General features: G+C 38.0%; 1 protein-coding gene and 1 non-coding gene across 2 annotated transcripts; one reads left to right on the forward strand and one right to left on the reverse strand.

The window, feature by feature from the left end:
• Positions 1-3,726: 3,726 nt before the first annotated feature.
• On the reverse strand, positions 3,727-4,881 carry LOC112769993 (uncharacterized). The gene has a single exon (XM_025814428.1). It carries the CDS (start codon positions 4,879-4,881, stop codon positions 3,727-3,729), a length of 1,155 nt encoding a protein of 384 aa, XP_025670213.1.
• An 830-nt stretch (positions 4,882-5,711) lies between these two features.
• Positions 5,712-5,818, forward strand: LOC112774834 (small nucleolar RNA R71). The gene has a single exon (XR_003189293.1). It is a non-coding gene; the product is annotated as a small nucleolar RNA R71 (small nucleolar RNA).
• The last annotated feature ends 12,360 nt before the right edge of the window (positions 5,819-18,178 follow it).

Here is an 18,178-nt window from a genome sequence, read left to right on the forward strand (position 1 = left end):
AGGTGTATATGCTCTAATTGCTCAATGTGTAGGGCTTAATCACTCAATGCTCCTTTAATCATATTTTTCTAGGATTTGCTAATCATCTAACAATCAACAAATATCGATGCATGAATGCAAATATCATGAGGTCTTTGGAGGGTTGTAATGAGGTTAGGGTAAATATAAGATTAATATGGTTAAGTGGACTAGTAGATTGGTTCTTTGATTAGCTCAAGCAACCACCTATTACTATATCATCCTATATACACATAAGAAAAACACCCTAGTTTCCCATTTATCTCCTTTCTCACATTCACTGATACATTTTCTTTCCAAGATACATACATATGCATTCTTTATTTAGCTCTTTATTTCATATGCTATTATGCACAAGAATGATTGATTTTTTTTTTGTAAAACAAATTTCCTTTGTTTTTGTTAACAAAAAGAAATGCATATGTTCTAAATGATGAATGCATGAGTGTTCACCCAATTTCTAAGATTTTTCTTGATGGAAATCCAATGTAATTTCATCACCAATGTTTTCAAACAAACCCCCCCCCCCTCCACACTTGAGTAACACACACTACTCTACCCAAGCTAATCAAAGAAACAATCTATGGACATTAATGATTTTTCGCTTTAGGGAGAATAATGTGCTTAAAATTGGAACAAAAGAAGATTTAAAGGCTCAAAAGTGGGTTACAATGGTACTTGTAAGGGTTGGCTATATGGGCTAAGTGAGTTCAATTTCAAGAATGGCCTCAATCATATTAAATGCAGTCAAGACACAAAATATAGGACATAAAGATTCAAGCAAATCTAAGATCACAATCATAAAGGAGTATAATACACAAGAACAAAATTTTGTGGTCGAAAATGTGCAACCACACAATTAAAGCTCAAATCTCACTAGGTGTTTTGTTCTAGCTCTTTTCTATGTTCCATGAAAAAGGATACTTCAAACAAGTTGAAAAAAAAGTTCTCCAAATCTAATCAATAGAACGCCCTAAGAGATTTCTTGAAAATTCCTTGTTGTTTTCACCAAACTTATTTAATATACCATGCAACATGCCAATATTTACTACCATAAAACTATAAGCAACTAAAATATATACAAGCAAACAAGCAAAGTGCAATAAGAACAAAATAACAAAAAGGAAAACTAGAAAGTATTGCAAAATATCTAGGAAAAAAAATTTACCCCACCCCCCAAGTTACAGATCCTCCCCCACACTTAATCAATGCACGGTCCTCCGTGCATACATGCAATTTGGGAGATGAGAAAACTAGAGGGCTCTACCTTCAGCTGGTGGACATTGGGGTTCAGGTTTTTCATCTTCACTGTCTTCCTCCACATCCAACTCTTTGATTGGCAAAGGTGTCCAGTTCACCGTTCCGACGATAGGAGGGACACGAAAGAGCATTCTCCGGGTCCACCAGTTGTGAAACCGGCGCTTTGCCTTTTTTGCGCATCCTAAAAAGGAGAGGTAAAGAAATAGATTTCAAGATCATATGGTAACAACAAAACAAGATCAATGAGGAAGCACAAACAATATAGAGAAGAATTAAAATTCTTAATTGAGAAGCTTTTCCAAAATAGTGTGGTTTAAGAGAAGACAATGTGTGCATTCCGAGAGTGCGCGCGATTAGAACACACACATTAGCCGGTTAAAATGACAATCACACTACTAAACAATCAAAACTTAATGCTTCTCAATCAAGTACTTAAGTTGCAAGTCTAAAGAATTAACATGGAAGCAACCTTAAGCAAGCACAAGATGACTTAATTGAATTCCTTGTGGAAATGGTTATCGGGGTTGTGGACATGAAAACTCGTTATTATGAAAATGTACAATGACCATAAACATTTAAGCAAAGTGAAACATCATTTGTTCATCCCGAAGGTGTGAGAATCACATAAACAATGTCCTTGAGTTAAAGCAAAAGATGTTTGATCAAGGCATCAAGGAATGAAAACTTGTAATGTGATTACTCAATTCAATTGCTAAGATGAACAATGAAAAATTGAATTCAATTAAGATCAATGCATTCATAAACAAGTCACCCATTAACAAAGGAACAAAAGTCATGTAACACAAGGGTGTTTGGAACTTCAAGTTCAAGAAGCAAGGGAATGCATTAGTAAATTCAAGTTGATCATCATCAAAAATCATATTTGAAGTTACACAAATCATAGAATATGCCAAACAAGAGATAAGTTGAGAGCATATGATGGCCATTTCATATGAATCAAACAACATTTTCACTTAGGCATTTTATCAAACACTTAATGTGCATTGTGCAAACATATGACATTCAAGCTCAAATTCAATCAATAACAACCCAATAATTCAGGAATCAAACATTTGCAATACAAAGATAATTAAATAAAGCAATAAACTTGACCTAATTCATTGAACAAAATTAAAACAAGATCAAAATGAATATGAAAAAAGAAGTAAAAACATGAAAATCAAAGGAAGAATAAAGCAAGATAAGGAGATGAAACAGTGGCACTTGTGATAGCCACTGCAAGTTTACAGTGGTTAGCTTCGCCGGAAAGACACCGGAGTTCCACAGAGGGCGGAGAACTCACCGGTAAAAGGAAAAAGAAGAAAGAAGAGAAGAAAGAAAGGAAGAAGAAAGAGAGAAAGAGAGAGAAAGAGAGGTGGTGACGGCTAGGGCGGAGAGGGTGCAACAACAGTGGGGAAGAAGAAAGAAAGACGCTGCTGGCTCAACAGGGTTTTTGCCCAGATTAGCGACCAGATCGACGCCTATGCGTACGCACAGAGGTTTATGCGCATGCACATGAACCAAAACAGAAGGGGACACGGACGCACAAGCCATGCGAACACTCCCATCAGAAGGGGTGCAAGAGTGCATGCGGACGCACAAGGCCGTGTGCTCGCACAGGTAACTGAATTTCTTTTTTTTTTTAAGAAACTTGGGAAAGGGTCATGTGTGCATGCGCACACAGGTCTGTGCACACACACAGATGGAAAAATTGGTAGGGGTTCATATACACAGGGCATGCCAGTGCTTCAAACAGAGGGAGTGTCAATTGGTGTGCGAACGAACAGGGTTGTGCGCTCACACAGAGTGCGCGAAAAGGGGTCTGCGTGCATACGCACAAACAGATGCGCACGCACAAGGCTTAAGAAAAATAGGGGAGCGCCTACGCACAAGTCGTGCGAGCGCTATCAACAGAAGGCACACCAACTAGTGTGCGTGTGCACAGAGAGGTGCGCACGCACAGGACTCAAAATTTAGAGATTGCGTGGGTACGCACAGGGGCATGCGCACGCACAAGGCGCAAAACAAAAGGAAATGCACACGCATAGAGCGTGCGAGCGCTCCCAACAGGAGCTGTGCAGGCTAGTGTGTGTACGCACAGGGGTGTGCACACGCACTAGACGCAAAATTTTGGGATTTTGTGCGGACGGACAGGGTTGTGCGCATGCACAATGCCCTATTTTTTCAAAAAACTTCCTTTCAAAATCTAAGGTACCAAGCCTTAACTCATCCAAAATTCAACCCCAAACATTCAAATATTCATGACCCATATGCAAGTTAAGCTATCTAAATCAAAGATTAAACTACTCCTAAGTGAACCAATCATAACAAAAAGGCAATTAAGTCTAAAATATAAACAAAAAGAGAAGGGTTAGAATAATGTTACCATGGTGGTGTGTCTGCCACCTAGCACTTTGGTTAAACGTCCTAAGTTGGACATGCATGAGTTCATTGATCAACAATTGGGACCTCTCCAAGGAGGAAAATTTCCAACTCCTTGGCATGCTTGGGTTGTGTGTGGTCCAATGACTTAGGTTCCTTGACAACCTTTGCTTCTTTATCCTCCCCATTAGTCTCATTTACTTGCTCTTCAATTAGGTCACAACCAAAGATAGAGTATACTTCAAGTGTTGGCTTCTTGGATCCATCCAAAGTGAATTTCACTACTTTTCTATCGGCTTCAAACGAGTAAGCTCCCGAAAATGCATCCAACTTGAATCGAGATATCTTCAAAAATGGTATCTCAAGGAGAATAGAGGATGGCTTGTCTGAGTCAATTGGAGGGGTCTCCAAAATATGAAAATCTACCGAGAATAGCAACCCTTGAATATTGATCAACATATTTTCCGCAATTCCTACAATCGACACAATACTCTTGTCCGCCAACACAAATCTTGCTCCAGACCTCTTCAATGGCGACAAGTTCAACTTCTCATAGATAGGGAGAGGCATAATGCTTACACAAGCTCCCAAATCACACATGCAATCCATGAACTCCATCCCACCAATCACACAAGTTACCAAACAAGGACCGGAATCATTACATTTTTCTGGAATGAGAGAAAAAATAGAATCATTCATCGGACTTTTGTTTAGCTCACCAATCTTGTCCTTATGAGTGAAAACATCCTTTAGGAATTTGGCATACTTTGGAACTTGTTGGATGGCTTGAAAAAGAGGAATGGTAACTCCCTCATTCTTGAAGATCTCCACCACATTAGGGTCAAAGTCTTCATGCTTCTTAGCCTTTTTAGCCACCGTTGGAAAAGGGATTGGTGTAGTCTCTTCAAGAGGGTTCTTCCTTTTGGGTTCCTTGACCTTCAATAGATCCTCCTCCTCTCTTGAAACATCCTCCTTCTCACCACTAACCCCCTTCACTTCTTCTTCTATTTCTTCATTGTGGGGTTCATTGCTCAAACTTGTAGGCTCAAGACCAACTTCATCTAATTTGGTACCGCTCCTAAGGGTGATAGCATTGATGCTTCCCTTGGGATTTGGTTGAGTTTGAGAAGGTAGACCATTAGATGTGGAAGCTTGGTGGGTATTGTGAATGTTTGAAGGAGAAATAGTCAAACAGGATAAAGCGTCGGCAATGGTTGCCATGTACGTTTCTTGCTTCTTATGAAACTCCCTTTACTCTTACATGAAACTCTGAAGTGCATCATTCATATGAGATTGGTTTGAAGAGGGAGGTTGACTTTTTTGAGGGAGGGTAAGCCTAGTGTGTGGTGGTTGATACCTGGCGTGACTTTGAGAATGTGGTTGTTAATTGGGTTGGGCATGAGGTGGACTTTGTGGTTGATATGTGGGTAGTGAGGTTGTGGTGGTTGATGATAGGGTTGTTGGACTTGAGAAGGTTGATGATAATAGACTTGTTGGTTGGAATAAGGTCGAACTTCAAATGGTTGAGTCCACCTTTGATTGGAGTTGTCTCTCCACCCTTGACCTTGGTTTCCTCCATAGTGATAAGATCCTTGATTGCCTTGGTAGAAATTAGACCTTTGTGGATAAGGATTTGCCACCGCAATGTGTTGTCCTCTTGGATTTGAGGATACTCATCGGTGTAGTGACCATTGCAAGCACAAATACCACAAGATCTAGAAGGCCCTTCAATTCTAGGAGGTTGGGGTGGAGGAGATAGCAACATTTGTGGAATTTGTTGTCCTTGAGTAATTTGCCTTAGCAAGACCATCATTTCACCAAGCGTCTTAGTCAAGATAGCGTCACCGGAAGGTGAGACTTCACTTATGGCCTTCGGATGGGGATTTTTTGTCCTTAAATTTTGAGTTGAATCCGCCAAGTCTGCAATGACTTCCCAAGCTTCTTCTGCGGTCTTGTTCTTAGTAAGAGATCCTCCACTTGAGGCATCAATGAGGAGCTTGTCTTGAGGGATCAACCCTTGGCAAAAATAGCTTATGAGCACCAATTCATCAATACGATGATGAGGACAAGATTCGAACAACTTCTTAAACCTTTCCCAATATTCATAAAAGGTTTCTCCATCTCTTTGCATAATGCATGAAATTTCCTTCCTTAGACAATCCGTCTTTTGAGGTGGAAAAAACTTCTCAAGAAACTTCTTGCGCAACAAATCCCAATTAGAAATCACTTCTTCAGATTGAGTGTAAAACCATTCTTTCGCTTTTCCCTCCAAAGAGAAAGGGAAAGCAAAAACTATGACGCCTATATCATCCAAGCCATGTCTTCTTGCAGTAGAGCACACAACTTGAAAGTCTTTCAAGTGCTTGAAGGAATCTTCACCGGACAACCCATGATATTTCGGAAGCAAGTTGATCATACCCGTCTTAGGCTCGAAGTTGTCATCTAGATCCGGGTACTGAACTTGTACCGGTTGCAAAGTGATGTCCGGGGCTCCGGCCTCCTTTAAAGTAATTCTCCGAGGTGGTGCCGCCATATTGTTGTCACCTAATTCACTCACAGAAATTTCAGCACTTCCAACAGAAGAATACAAGGTTCCTTTGTTTAGTGAAGAATGAGAATCACAGTTAGAAGGTGATAGGGAATCGGGTTGCTCTTCAAGAGAGTCCGATTCTCTATGCACGAATGCTAACCAGCGCTGCGCTTGCCTAAGATATGTTAAAGTCCTTTCTATTTCAGGGTCAAAAGGGGCAATGCTCAGGTCTGGAAGCGACCATGTCATTCAACTTAGGAATCAATGAAATCATGCAATCATCAAGAACAAAACAAGAATAAGAAAATAAACGAAAACAACCTAATAGTCAACAACTACCAAAACTAATTATATAGAGGCACCAACTACCAATTAGTGTCAAGTGACAAACCAAAAATCAAGTATTCACACTATTCACATATTCACAAAAACCGAAAGTATAGCACTCATTGCACTAGCTTCCCCAGCAACGGCATCGAAAACTTGATGACGAGTCGTATCATCGGTTAGGAATTTCTCTCTTTTTTCCGAAAGGGGAGGCAAGATGGGATTTCAACGTTGCATGTATAGTCCCAACTGACAAGGCGACTCACGACCTAAAGTTTAGATTAGATATGTCACAATTTAAAACCAATTAAATCCGGGAGTAGAATCCTGAGTCGTCTCCCAAGGAACTAGCGATCAATAGTGCGCAAGTTCGGTTGTGACAGTCAAGGAATTTTTAATAAAGAGATGAACAATTAAAGGAATAAAAGAACATTAAAAATTTGCAATTAATGAACTAATAAATGAATTAAAGAACTAGCTATATAATATGAACAAGTAAGATGTAAAAGTGCTTGATGCGTGTGTGTGTAACTCAAAGCATAAATAGCTTCTTGGCTTGGAATGAGCTATGGGATCCTTTCCTTGTTGTAACCACAACTATGACAATTGTGATGGATTAATCTCACTTTGTTAACCCTTAACATTGAAGGATAGAGCAAGTGAACATAAGTGTTCTTAATCCATAAATCCTAACTCACTTGCTAATTGCCTTAACAACAAGTTAGCGTTAGTGGACACAAGAACAATTAACAATCCAAGAATTATCACTAAATGTTGAACATTTCAACTCTAGGAACCCATATGTTCATTTTCCCCAAGTCAAGAGGTGAAAATTTACCTCATAGTCAAAATTGACATTTCCACAAACACTTGGTGGGCAAAAACACAAATCATGACAAAATTGAGAAAATGGTTAAAACTATGAGCAACAAATTACTAAAAACAACAATACTAACTCAACCAAGCATATAATCATCATCAATCATCAAATCATCAACAAGAAAATCAAAATTACAAAAAGTATATATATTAACAATATGTCTTTAACTACAAGAAAGAGTATCAAAATTGTAGTAGTAAAAGAGAGCAATTAAGAAATACTTACAATAGAGGTAAGCAAAATCCAAGATCAAAAATGGAAATAGCACTAGGAATAAAAACCCTAATGAAAACCCTAATAGAGTTGAGAGAAAACTTAGAGAAAACTAAAAACTAAAGGCTCCTAATTCTATCTACACTACTCCTAATGGTATGCTATGTTTCTCCAAGTGTTGCCCCTCTAATATGAGCTCTAGGTCATCAGATTTGGGCCTCCAAAGCTCCCAAAACATGAGTCACGTGCCTTTTTAATGAAGGCACGTGTTAGTACCTGTGCGTAGGCACAGGTGTGTGCGCACGCACACTCGCCCGAATTCTCAGGTTGTGCATACGCACAAGAGGCTGTATGCACGCACACTTCGCAATGCTCTTCTCCTTTATTTCTTCATGTTTCCTCCCTCTTGCATGCTCTTCTTCCATTCTTGCCAAGCCATTCTTACCTATTACATCTGAAATCACTCACCAAAAACATCAAGGTATCGAATGGAATGTAAATGGAATAAAATTGACTAAATTAAGCATAAAAGAGCATATTTTCATAATCAAGCATAATTTGGGAGGAGAACTAAAAAGCATGCTATTTAAGGGAATAAATGTTGGTTTGCATGATGGAATTCATTCAATTTCAACCAAAAATTACCATCAAATATGGATTCATCAAGTCTCTTTCTCAGACTCCTCAGAATGATTATGAACAGATTCTCAGGACCGCGCTCTTCGACTAGGGGATAAAGAATTACTTCAGGAATCCATGTCATCAAGACGTTGTTCAATCCTTGCAAGGACACAAATGATTGTGTCGAAGCAGAAAGTCAGTTGTAGATCGTGGTTTCCTTCATTGTCAGCCATCACTGAAGAACCTGTGAGAAAAAGACCTCACAACACTCTTCTCACGTGTATTACTCGGAGTAGGACACTCATGTTTACACTCAATTTGTGGCTTTTATCCTTTATTGAGCTCACCACTCTTGTCTTTTTCCACTCTTGGATTGCTTTAACAAGTGTCACTTCAGAAAATGAGGAATTGAGATAGCGAACTAAGATAATTTGAATGATTGAGATGTTCAACTTGACAAGAAGACAACCAAAGTATATGACAAAGGAAAGAAAATAATAAGTGATTCTAAGATGATAGAAACTAGAAAATATTTGAATCCTAATTGAAACCTAAAGTAAATTATGGAAAGCTAAAACAAAGCTGAAAAATTTAGGACTTTTTTTCTTTTTTTTTTTTTTTTTTGCAGACATTGACTTTAAGATATAATAATTGCAGGAAAAAAATTAAGATGAACTTTTTATTATTTTTTTTTTACGATTTTTTTGGCAACTTTTCTTTTTTTTTTTTTTGGACTTTGACTTCAATATATAGAAATTGCAGTAACAAAATTGAAATAATAATTTTCATTTTTTTCCTTTTTTACTCTAAAGTAAATTTGCAGAAAGCGGAAAGAAAAACAAAGAAACAAAACAAGAACGTTAGAACATGTAGATAAATAAGAATTTACCTACGATCTGTAACTGATACCAAATGATAAGAAAGTAGGATGCAAAAAGACACAGCGGAAACATAAACGGATAGATAAGGAAATTTTTCTACTAGACCTCTAAGAAACCTGTTCGTAACAACCTAGGTCACCAGAAGGGATTTCCTACTAGAACTTCAAAGAACCTGTCTTTGACAACCTAGATCATAGGGATGAAAATTGAAAAAGACTAACACACAGAATTACCTTAGTGTTGGATCCTTCAATCTTCTTCATGCAATAAGCGAAGCAAATCACTCACCTCATTTAATCACAAAATAAAAATGTGCAAAAAGTAACTGAAAATCTTATTCATAAAAAGTTATGTAAATTATCTCACCAAAAGTGTTTAAATAGACTCCTAACAACTAGCTAAAAGATAACTAATTTAAATCAAATTTGATCTTATTAGATTGGATCTTTAATAACAAATTTAAATCAGATTTGATCTTATTAAATTATATCAGATTTGATTTAAATTTAACATTTCTAAAAATACTACTAAGCAAATCAAAACTAAACAAATCTCCTGACTTAGCCTAATAGGCGTTGTCCTTTCTTCCTTAGTTAGAACTTGATGTAACTCCTTATGTAGAAGTGCTACCAAGTTCCCAAAGCTCTCCTTGAGCTTCTTTGCACGTGCTCTAACGATAGGACCCTCCGAAAATGCAAAATTTTCATTCTGTTCTTTGGCCTTAGAATGCCCGAATTGTCCTCCCAAACATGTATCAATGAGACATGGAACTACTGCAGGTTGCTAAGTAATTTGAATTTACGCAAAATATTTCATGGTGAGGAAACACATTTTCATCAAAATATACATTTCTAGAAAGAAAGACTCTACCAGATTTTGATATGCATTTAAAACCTTGATGGTTACTATCATAACCAAGGAACAAACATTTCTCATACCTATATTCAAGTTTATTCTTATTGTATGGTCTAAGAAGTGGAAAACACGCACAACTAAAGATTTTGAAATGTCTGTAATCTAGGTTTTTTGTTAAAAATCATTTCAAAAGGAGATATAAAGTTTAAGATAGCAATAGGTAACCTGTTTAGAAAATACATGACAGTAGCAAATGAATCTTCCCAGGATAACATTGGTAAATTAGCAGTGGCTAAAAGAGAAAGACCAGTTTCTATGATGCTTTTATGTCTCTTTTCAACACTTCCTTGTTGATGATGGGTATACAGACATTATAGTCTTTTCTTTAATTTTATGTTTTTGCAAAAAAATCTATAAAAGACTTTGACATAAACTCCTTTCCATGGTTTGTTTGTAAAGATTTACCTTTTGTGACAAAGATCATACAAATTATAATTATTACAATTGGTCAATAAGGCACTATAGTAAGGAGTATATTGATGCATAATAGAATTGATATCAGTAGAGTTAAGGTGAACAACCTTTGATTTATTACTATCATCATGGAATGGTAGAATGTCATTATTCATATTATTGAAATAAAAAACTGAATTACAAGTGGCTGTAGACAAAAAAGAATTAGAGAAACGTTTTTTTGGGAAGTACATGAAACAGATGTCAAAGAACTATCATATTTTTCAACAGTTTCACACTTCTTGGAACAAACAAATTGTCAAAGACATATAATCCTCCTCTAGTAATTCCCTAAAGAAGAAGTTTCCTTGATACCTAATCATGAACAAGACATGTTTTAGGCCAAAATTCAAAACTAACATTACTGTGAGGATCAATTAAAATAGATGAGCCAGAGTTTGTGATTCGTATACTTGTACTATTACCTTCAAAGAGATTATCAGAATCTGTCAAGCTTGGTGTTGAAGAAAGAAGGCTGTTTAGGTCAGATGTCACATGATGGATAGCCCCAAAGTCAGGGTACTAAAGTGATTCCACAATAGATGGAAGTGCTGTGTAGTATGCACGTGGTTGATGAAATGAAGGAGATGGTGGTAGAGGTAATATATTTGAGTAACGGATTTGAGAGGGCAGTGTAGCTATAGCAGTCCCTGGTCGACATTGTTGGTCAAAATGGTAGTAGCAATTCCATGCTCCATGTCCTCCTTTTATGCCTTCCAAGTGTTTGATAAAATGCTTGGTTGGATTTTAGAGTAGATTTTGGTACTCTTAGCTTGTGATTGAGGACTTAGGTCCTTTGAGATTATTGATGTCCAGTTCTATTTGTGATTTAGGGTTGTTAATTAGTTTTAGGACCAATTATGTCCACTTGACTTTCTTTCAATTGTTAGAGGATAACTAAGTGGAATTAATCCTTTGTAATCACCATGTTGTGGTCAATGATCCAAGACAGGATACCTTGATTCTTAATCCTTGCCTTGAGTAGCTTTTAGCATTTATATTTCTTTAATTGTTGATTTTTATTTCTTGTTCATTAATGAGCGGATATTTTATATGCTTTTTGGCATCATTATCATATCATTTTAGTTATATTTTGTTTAAGTTTTATTATATTTTCATTGGTTTTAGTGTAAAATTCATATTTTTGTATTCTACTTTCAGTTTGTGCATTTTCATATGATTTCAGGTAAATTCTGGCTGAAATTGAGGAGCTTTAGCAAAGTCTGATTAAGAGACAAAGAAAGGACTGCAGATGTTGTCAGATTCTGACCTCCATGCACTCGAATGAGCATTTCTGGAGCTACAGAGGTCCAAATGACACACTCTCAAAAGCTTTAGAAAGCTGACATCCATGGCTTTTCCACAATATATAATAGTTTATACTTTGCTCTGGAAATGAGGGTCTAAAACTGGCGTTCAACGCCAGCTACCAACCCCATTTCTCGTGTTGGACGCCCAAAAGGGAGTAGCTAGCGTCCAACGCTCAAAAGGGAGAGCAAAGCTGGCGTCCAACACCCCAAAGGGAGTACCAACTCGTGGAGTCACCCTAAGCTTAGCCCAAACACTCACCAAGTGGGCCCAAGAAGTGGATTTTTGCACTACAAGACCATTCTATCATATTTTTGTACTTCTTAGTTATTAGATTAGTATATATAGGAGAAGATCACCCATGTTTAGGATCTTTTGCCTCATCTTTACCTTTTCACGTTTTACTTTCTGTAAAGCATGAGCAACTAAACCTCCTAAGTTAAGGTTAGGAGCTCTGCTGATTCTCATGGATTAATAATATTATTGTTCGATTTCAATACACGTTTGATTCCATTCTCTTGTGCATTTTTGTTCTTCATATCATGAATTGAGGGTGACCTGTGACAATCATCCTTGTTCTACATGGGTTCCGTGTGAGTCCTGCCCGGATAGCATTGAACCACAAGCTAGATAATGCACTGTGGATTCCAAGAGCGTGCCTGGACAACTTTGGATATGTGATATATAATCCCGTTGACCGTGGGTTACTGAGATTTATGTGGCATCAAGGCTAGAGTATGAGAAGCAGCATTTCCTGATCCGGAAGATCCGACCTTGTCTGTGGCGTTTTGAGTAGGATCGCAAAGGGGAGTGGATTGCTTAGGTCTTCACCTTCGACTATAGGGGAAAGCCATGAGTTAACTTGATAAGGATGCTACATGAGTTTCTCGGATATGATAGACTGCTATGGTTTAGAAGAGACTAACTTGATGAGGATGCTACATGAGTTAGTCAATTACGGCTGCCATTGAATGAATCGTTCGTTGTTGAAGTAGACAGTAAGAAAAGTTAATCTGGAAAAAATACTCATCTCCGAAGTCTTAACTAATTATCCATCATTACTTTTACACTAATCTAGTATTTCGTTCTTTATTATTTCATCTATGCTTTTAAACAAACAACCATCTTTTCTAATCATCTGACTAAGATTTACAAGATAGCCATTGCTTGCTCAATCCGACAATCTCCGTGGGATTGACCCTCACTCACTTGAGGTATTACTTGGATGACCCGGTGCACTTGCCGGTTAAGTTGTGTGGAGTTAAATTCCGTGCACCATTCATCAAACCCAAAAACCCAAAAATATACATCCCATAACCAATAATATGCACACTTCCCTGCAATTCCTTGAGAGACGACCCGAGGTTTAAATAATCTCGGTTTTTATTGGGTTTGACTTAAGTGACAAACAAAATTAAACTTTGATTGAGGATTAATTGTTGGTTTGGAACTATACTTGCAACGGAATTATTATTGAAAATTCCTAACCGACGATTATCCCACATCATGTTTTTGGCGCCATTACCAGGAAATTGCAATGTGTGCTTGTTATTGGTTATTGTATATATGTTAATATTGTGAATAGCTTGTTTTAGTTTCTTTGTTAGTTTTTGCTAGTTTTAGGAGTTTATCTTCATTACTTCTTATTAGTGTAGCAAGAGCCATTCCATGATGCATATCAATCCAATAGTTATGGTGGACCTCCTTGTGATTATCAACAACCACCACTATACACCTATGAACTTCCTCCTCAACAAAGTTTTGAACCACCATACTCACAAGCCCCCTACCACCAAACATCTCTATATGACCCTAGTCCATATCCATCACACCAACCACCATATGAACCATACCTAGAGCCACCACAATTCCAACCCAATTACTCCCAAGAACCACCCCCACATACACCATCTCTATATCCGTACCATGATGAACCACCTACCTCTTATGAATCCTTTCTCCCAAATAATGAACCCTCCTATCTACCCCAAACCCAAGAGACGATTCTCTCATTTCATTCCTTCATGAGCAACGTGAATTTCAAAGGAGGCAAGAAGAATTCATGGCTACCTTGATCGAGGTAGTAAACAACTTAGCCTCCCAACGGTTAAGCAATCAAAGCACTCCTAGGGTCACATGTGGAGAATCAAATGAAGAGTGTAGCATGAAGGAGAGATTAGAAACTCCGGTGGAGAATGAGGAATGGGACTTTGTATTGGAATAATTGGAGGAAGCAGTAATTCTTGAAGAGGAATAAGCGGTTAAAGATTTAGGAGATGCCAAACCTCCATGGAAATCTAGAATTATAGAGCATTCCTCTAAGAAGCTTGAAATTATTGTTGAGGAGGATAGTGCACAACCTCCAAGGCATGTTCCCTATGAAGAGTTGGAAGGAATAGAGCAAGAAACAAGTTCCCTTGGTAATGAAGATCCCACATCAAGTCCTCCTAGTGATGAATTTGCATCCACAAATGAATTCCTTAAGATTGAGGAATCTTCTCCAATTGAGTTTGATAATGATGTTGAGGTAGACTTTTCTCAACCTCCAGTTTATGATTTTAGTGATGGAAAAGAGTTTGATGAATTTGGTGAGGAAAGGATTGAAACTGAAGAATCTTATCAAGAGGTGGAAGTCCTTCAAAGAGGATGGACGGGAGTGAAAATTGCCTTATCAAGACCATTGGAGACATCTTCTCCTAAGTTACCATTAGCCTTCACATTTGAGTAGGTAAAATTCTTATCCTTGAGCTTTATTATCCCGCTTGAATATGCTTTACTTGAGACGGATGGTCAACTTAGGAATATTTGTGGGTTGACGAGCAAAAGAGAGATGATTAGTGGTTGGCATCATAATTCTCGATTCACTATAGTTGGAAGCTCAAAGTTTAGGAGCAAGGGTTAGTATAGTTCTCAATTGATTGGGTCTAGGATGATGTCTTGGTGTTCAAATGAGAATTCCATGTGCCTATCACCCGGATGGAATCATGGTGATCAACTTGAAGATGGGTGTAAGAACAAAGTTTGGGATCCCGGCATATGTGATGAGGATCAATTTTGGGAGCTCCGAGCTTGTGGAGAACTTCACCAAGGTTTGGTGCACTTGATTGGAAATTCTGGCAATCATTTGAAATCAAGCATTGGTGGAAGTTTGAGGATGAATTCAAGCACAAGCCTCCTTGATTAGAGCTCTCCTTAAGTCCAACTTAAGGACAATAAATAAAAGTGCTAGGTGGGAGACACCCTACCATGGTAAACTCTTTTCATTTTTTTTCTTTTGTATATATTGGTAAATTAGTTTAATTTCTTGTTTAGTTTGGTTTGTTGAGTTTCTTTGGTAGTGAGTATGTTTAATAAGGTTTGATGGTTGGTCCACGGAATTGTGATCACACTTTTCACGACTCCGGTATAACTAACCAGCAAGTGCACTGGGTTGTCCAAGTAATAAAACTTTACGCGAGTAAGGGTCGATCCTACGGAGATTGCCGGCTTGAAGCAAGCTATGGTCATCCTGTAAATCTTAGTCAAGCGGATTCAATTGGTTATGAGTTTTGATAATTGAAAGATAAATAAAATGTAAATTAAAATAAAGATACTTATGTAATTCATTGATGGAAATTTCAGATAAGCGTTTGGAGATGCTTTGTTGCTTCTAACCCTCTGCTTTCCTATTGTCTTCATCCAATCATGCGTGCTCCCTTCCATGGCAAGCTGTATGTTGGTGGATCACTGTTGTCAATGGCTACCAACCGTCCTCTCAGTGAAAATGGTCCAGGTACGGTTTCTGTACGACTAATCAACTGTCGGATCTCTCGTCTCGGATGAAAAATACCAGGCACAGCTACCGCACGGCTAATCATCTGTCGGTTCTCACTTGTGTCGGAATAGGATCTCTCTATCCTTTTGCACACTGTCGCTGTCACCAACATTCGTGATTTTGAAGCTCGTCACAGTCATCCCGTCCCAGATCCTACTCGGAATATCACATACAAGGTTTAGACTTTCCGGATCTCAGGAATGCTGCCAATTGGTTCTAGCCTCTACCACGAGGGTTCTAATCTCACGGATTCGAATGCTCTGTTGTCAGGAGAGGCAAGTCAAATCTGTGGATCAGAGACCCAAGAGACTATACTCTGGCTATCATCCAATGACTACGTTGAACATCATGTAGACTGCTTGTGGTTGTCAGGCACGCGGATCTTGGCTAAGCGAGTAACGAAGATAGTGGGTGATTGTCACGGGTCACCCCTTCATTCTGACTTAACTAAATTAAGTACGAGAGTATATCTTGGAGAAGAATTAAGCGTGAATTGAAAGAGAAACAATAGTACTTACATTAATTCATGAAGAACAGCAGAGTTCCGCACCTTAATCTATGAGGTGTAGAAACTCCACCGTTGGAAAATACATAAGAGAAAAAGGTCTAGGCATGGCCGAATGGCCAGCCTCCCAATGTGAAAAATGGCATAAGATGATAAAGGTATCCGAATACAATAGGAAAGACTAGTATTTATACTAAACTAGTTACTAAGGATTACAGAAATTAAGTAACTAAGTGCAAATAGTGTAGAAATCCACTTTCGGAGCCCACTTGGTGTGTGCTTGGGCTGAGCATTAAGCTTTATACGTGCATAGGCCTTTTCTGGAGTTAAACGCCAGCTTGGATGCCATTTTGGATGTTTAACTCCAGTTCTGGTGTGAGTTCCAGCGTTTTATGCCAAAAAAGGGGTCTCTGGCTGGCGTTTAACGCCAGTTTGGGCCATGAAACCTCGGGCAAAGTATGGACTATTATATGTTACTGGAAAGCTCAAAATGTTAGCTTTCTATCCCAATTCAGAATGCGCCAGTTGGACTTCTGTAGCTCCAGAAAATTGCGTTTGAGTGCAGGGAGGTCAGAATCCAACAGCATCTGCAGTCCATTCTCAGCCTCTGAATTAGATTTTTGCTCAGGTCCTTCAATTTCAGCCAGAAAATACTTGAAATTATAGAAAAATACACAAACTCATAGTAAAGTCCAAAAATGTGATTTTTGCATAAAAACTAATAAAAATATAATAAAAAGTAACTAAAACATGCTAAAAACTACCTAAAAACAATGCCAAAAAGTGTATAAATTATCCGCTCATTAATGGTGTTTAGATGAGTGTTTGGATGTTTGGATGTTTGGAATGCTTGGTTTGGTGCTAGAACTTGAAAAATATTGAAAAACAGAGCACCGTGTCACGCGTACGCATGACCCCAAGTTTTTTAGCGTGCTAGGATCGCGCAAGCACTGTGCCATCGCACGGTCCAGACAGTGAGTTGTGCGCGTAGGGTGTGGGAACCGTGCGTCTAGCACAATTTCTTCCCATACGTGCGCATGATATGTGTCACCCTCTATTTTTCCCTTCTCATGCCTACGCGTACCAGACACGTACGCGTCGCATCCTATTTCTGCCACTCAAGCGTACGCGTGACCTTACGCGTATGCGCATGACCCCCTGCCCTGTTTCATTCACTTCTTTTCTTCTCTTCTCTCCATTTCTTTTCTTCTTTTCTCTTCTCCTCTTTTTTTTTCTTCTTCAACCACCATCCAACAATATCAATCACCATCCACCATCACCTTATTTAGTTAGTTAATTAGTTAGTTAGTTAGTTAGTTGGTTAGTTAGCTTAATTTTTGTTTTAGGTGATATGTGTTAGATTATTGATTTAATTTGTTGATTTGCTGTTTATTGCTGCTGATTACAGGTAGGATGTTATTTTAACATCATTGTCAGAATTCTTTGTTGAGTTTATACTTTATTGCTTGGTATTGAACTCTTCATGCTTAGTATTTGTGAATACCAAGTACTTGTAAATTGCCTTCAAGAATATTTTTGGATTTTCATATTGCATGTTGTAGCTAGCCACCATGTGATTTGATTTCATTATCTATTATTAGGCAATTTTATGTAGTCAATGCATTTTTTGTTAGGTGATGCTTGTTTATAATTGATCTTTATTTACGTCACCTAGTTTATGCATTGAGATTGTGAATTGTGAAATTGGACTGTGAGCTTACCTAGTGACATATTTTTGAGCTTCTTAAGCTTTGTGGACCATACTTGCCATGTGATTGATCTCATCTTATATTTTTTTGTTCTAAATTGCATAGCAACCATATGTCCCACTCATGTCAATTAGGTGATGTGAACCAAAATTCAAAGTGTGTCATTGATTGATGTGTGATTTTCATAGTTTCTTTTGTTCATTAAGTTTCCTTGCACATCAATCAATGCCCATTCATTATCCATTTTACAATCACTTGATTCTTGCTTGAGTACTTTCATGCTTCTTTATTACTTATTTGTTTGTCTTAACTTACAAGTTTTCTATGAAGTATTCAAGTACACTAGAATGAGTGAAGTGCAT

Source organism: Arachis hypogaea, chromosome 18 (assembly GCF_003086295.3).
Source record: "Arachis hypogaea cultivar Tifrunner chromosome 18, arahy.Tifrunner.gnm2.J5K5, whole genome shotgun sequence".
Taxonomy (NCBI): domain Eukaryota; kingdom Viridiplantae; phylum Streptophyta; class Magnoliopsida; order Fabales; family Fabaceae; genus Arachis; species Arachis hypogaea.

Coding starts and splice junctions, on each gene's coding strand:
- LOC112769993 (XM_025814428.1), bottom strand. CDS start 4,881: ATGGCAACCATTGCCGACGCTTTATCCTGTTTGACTATTTCTCCTTCA.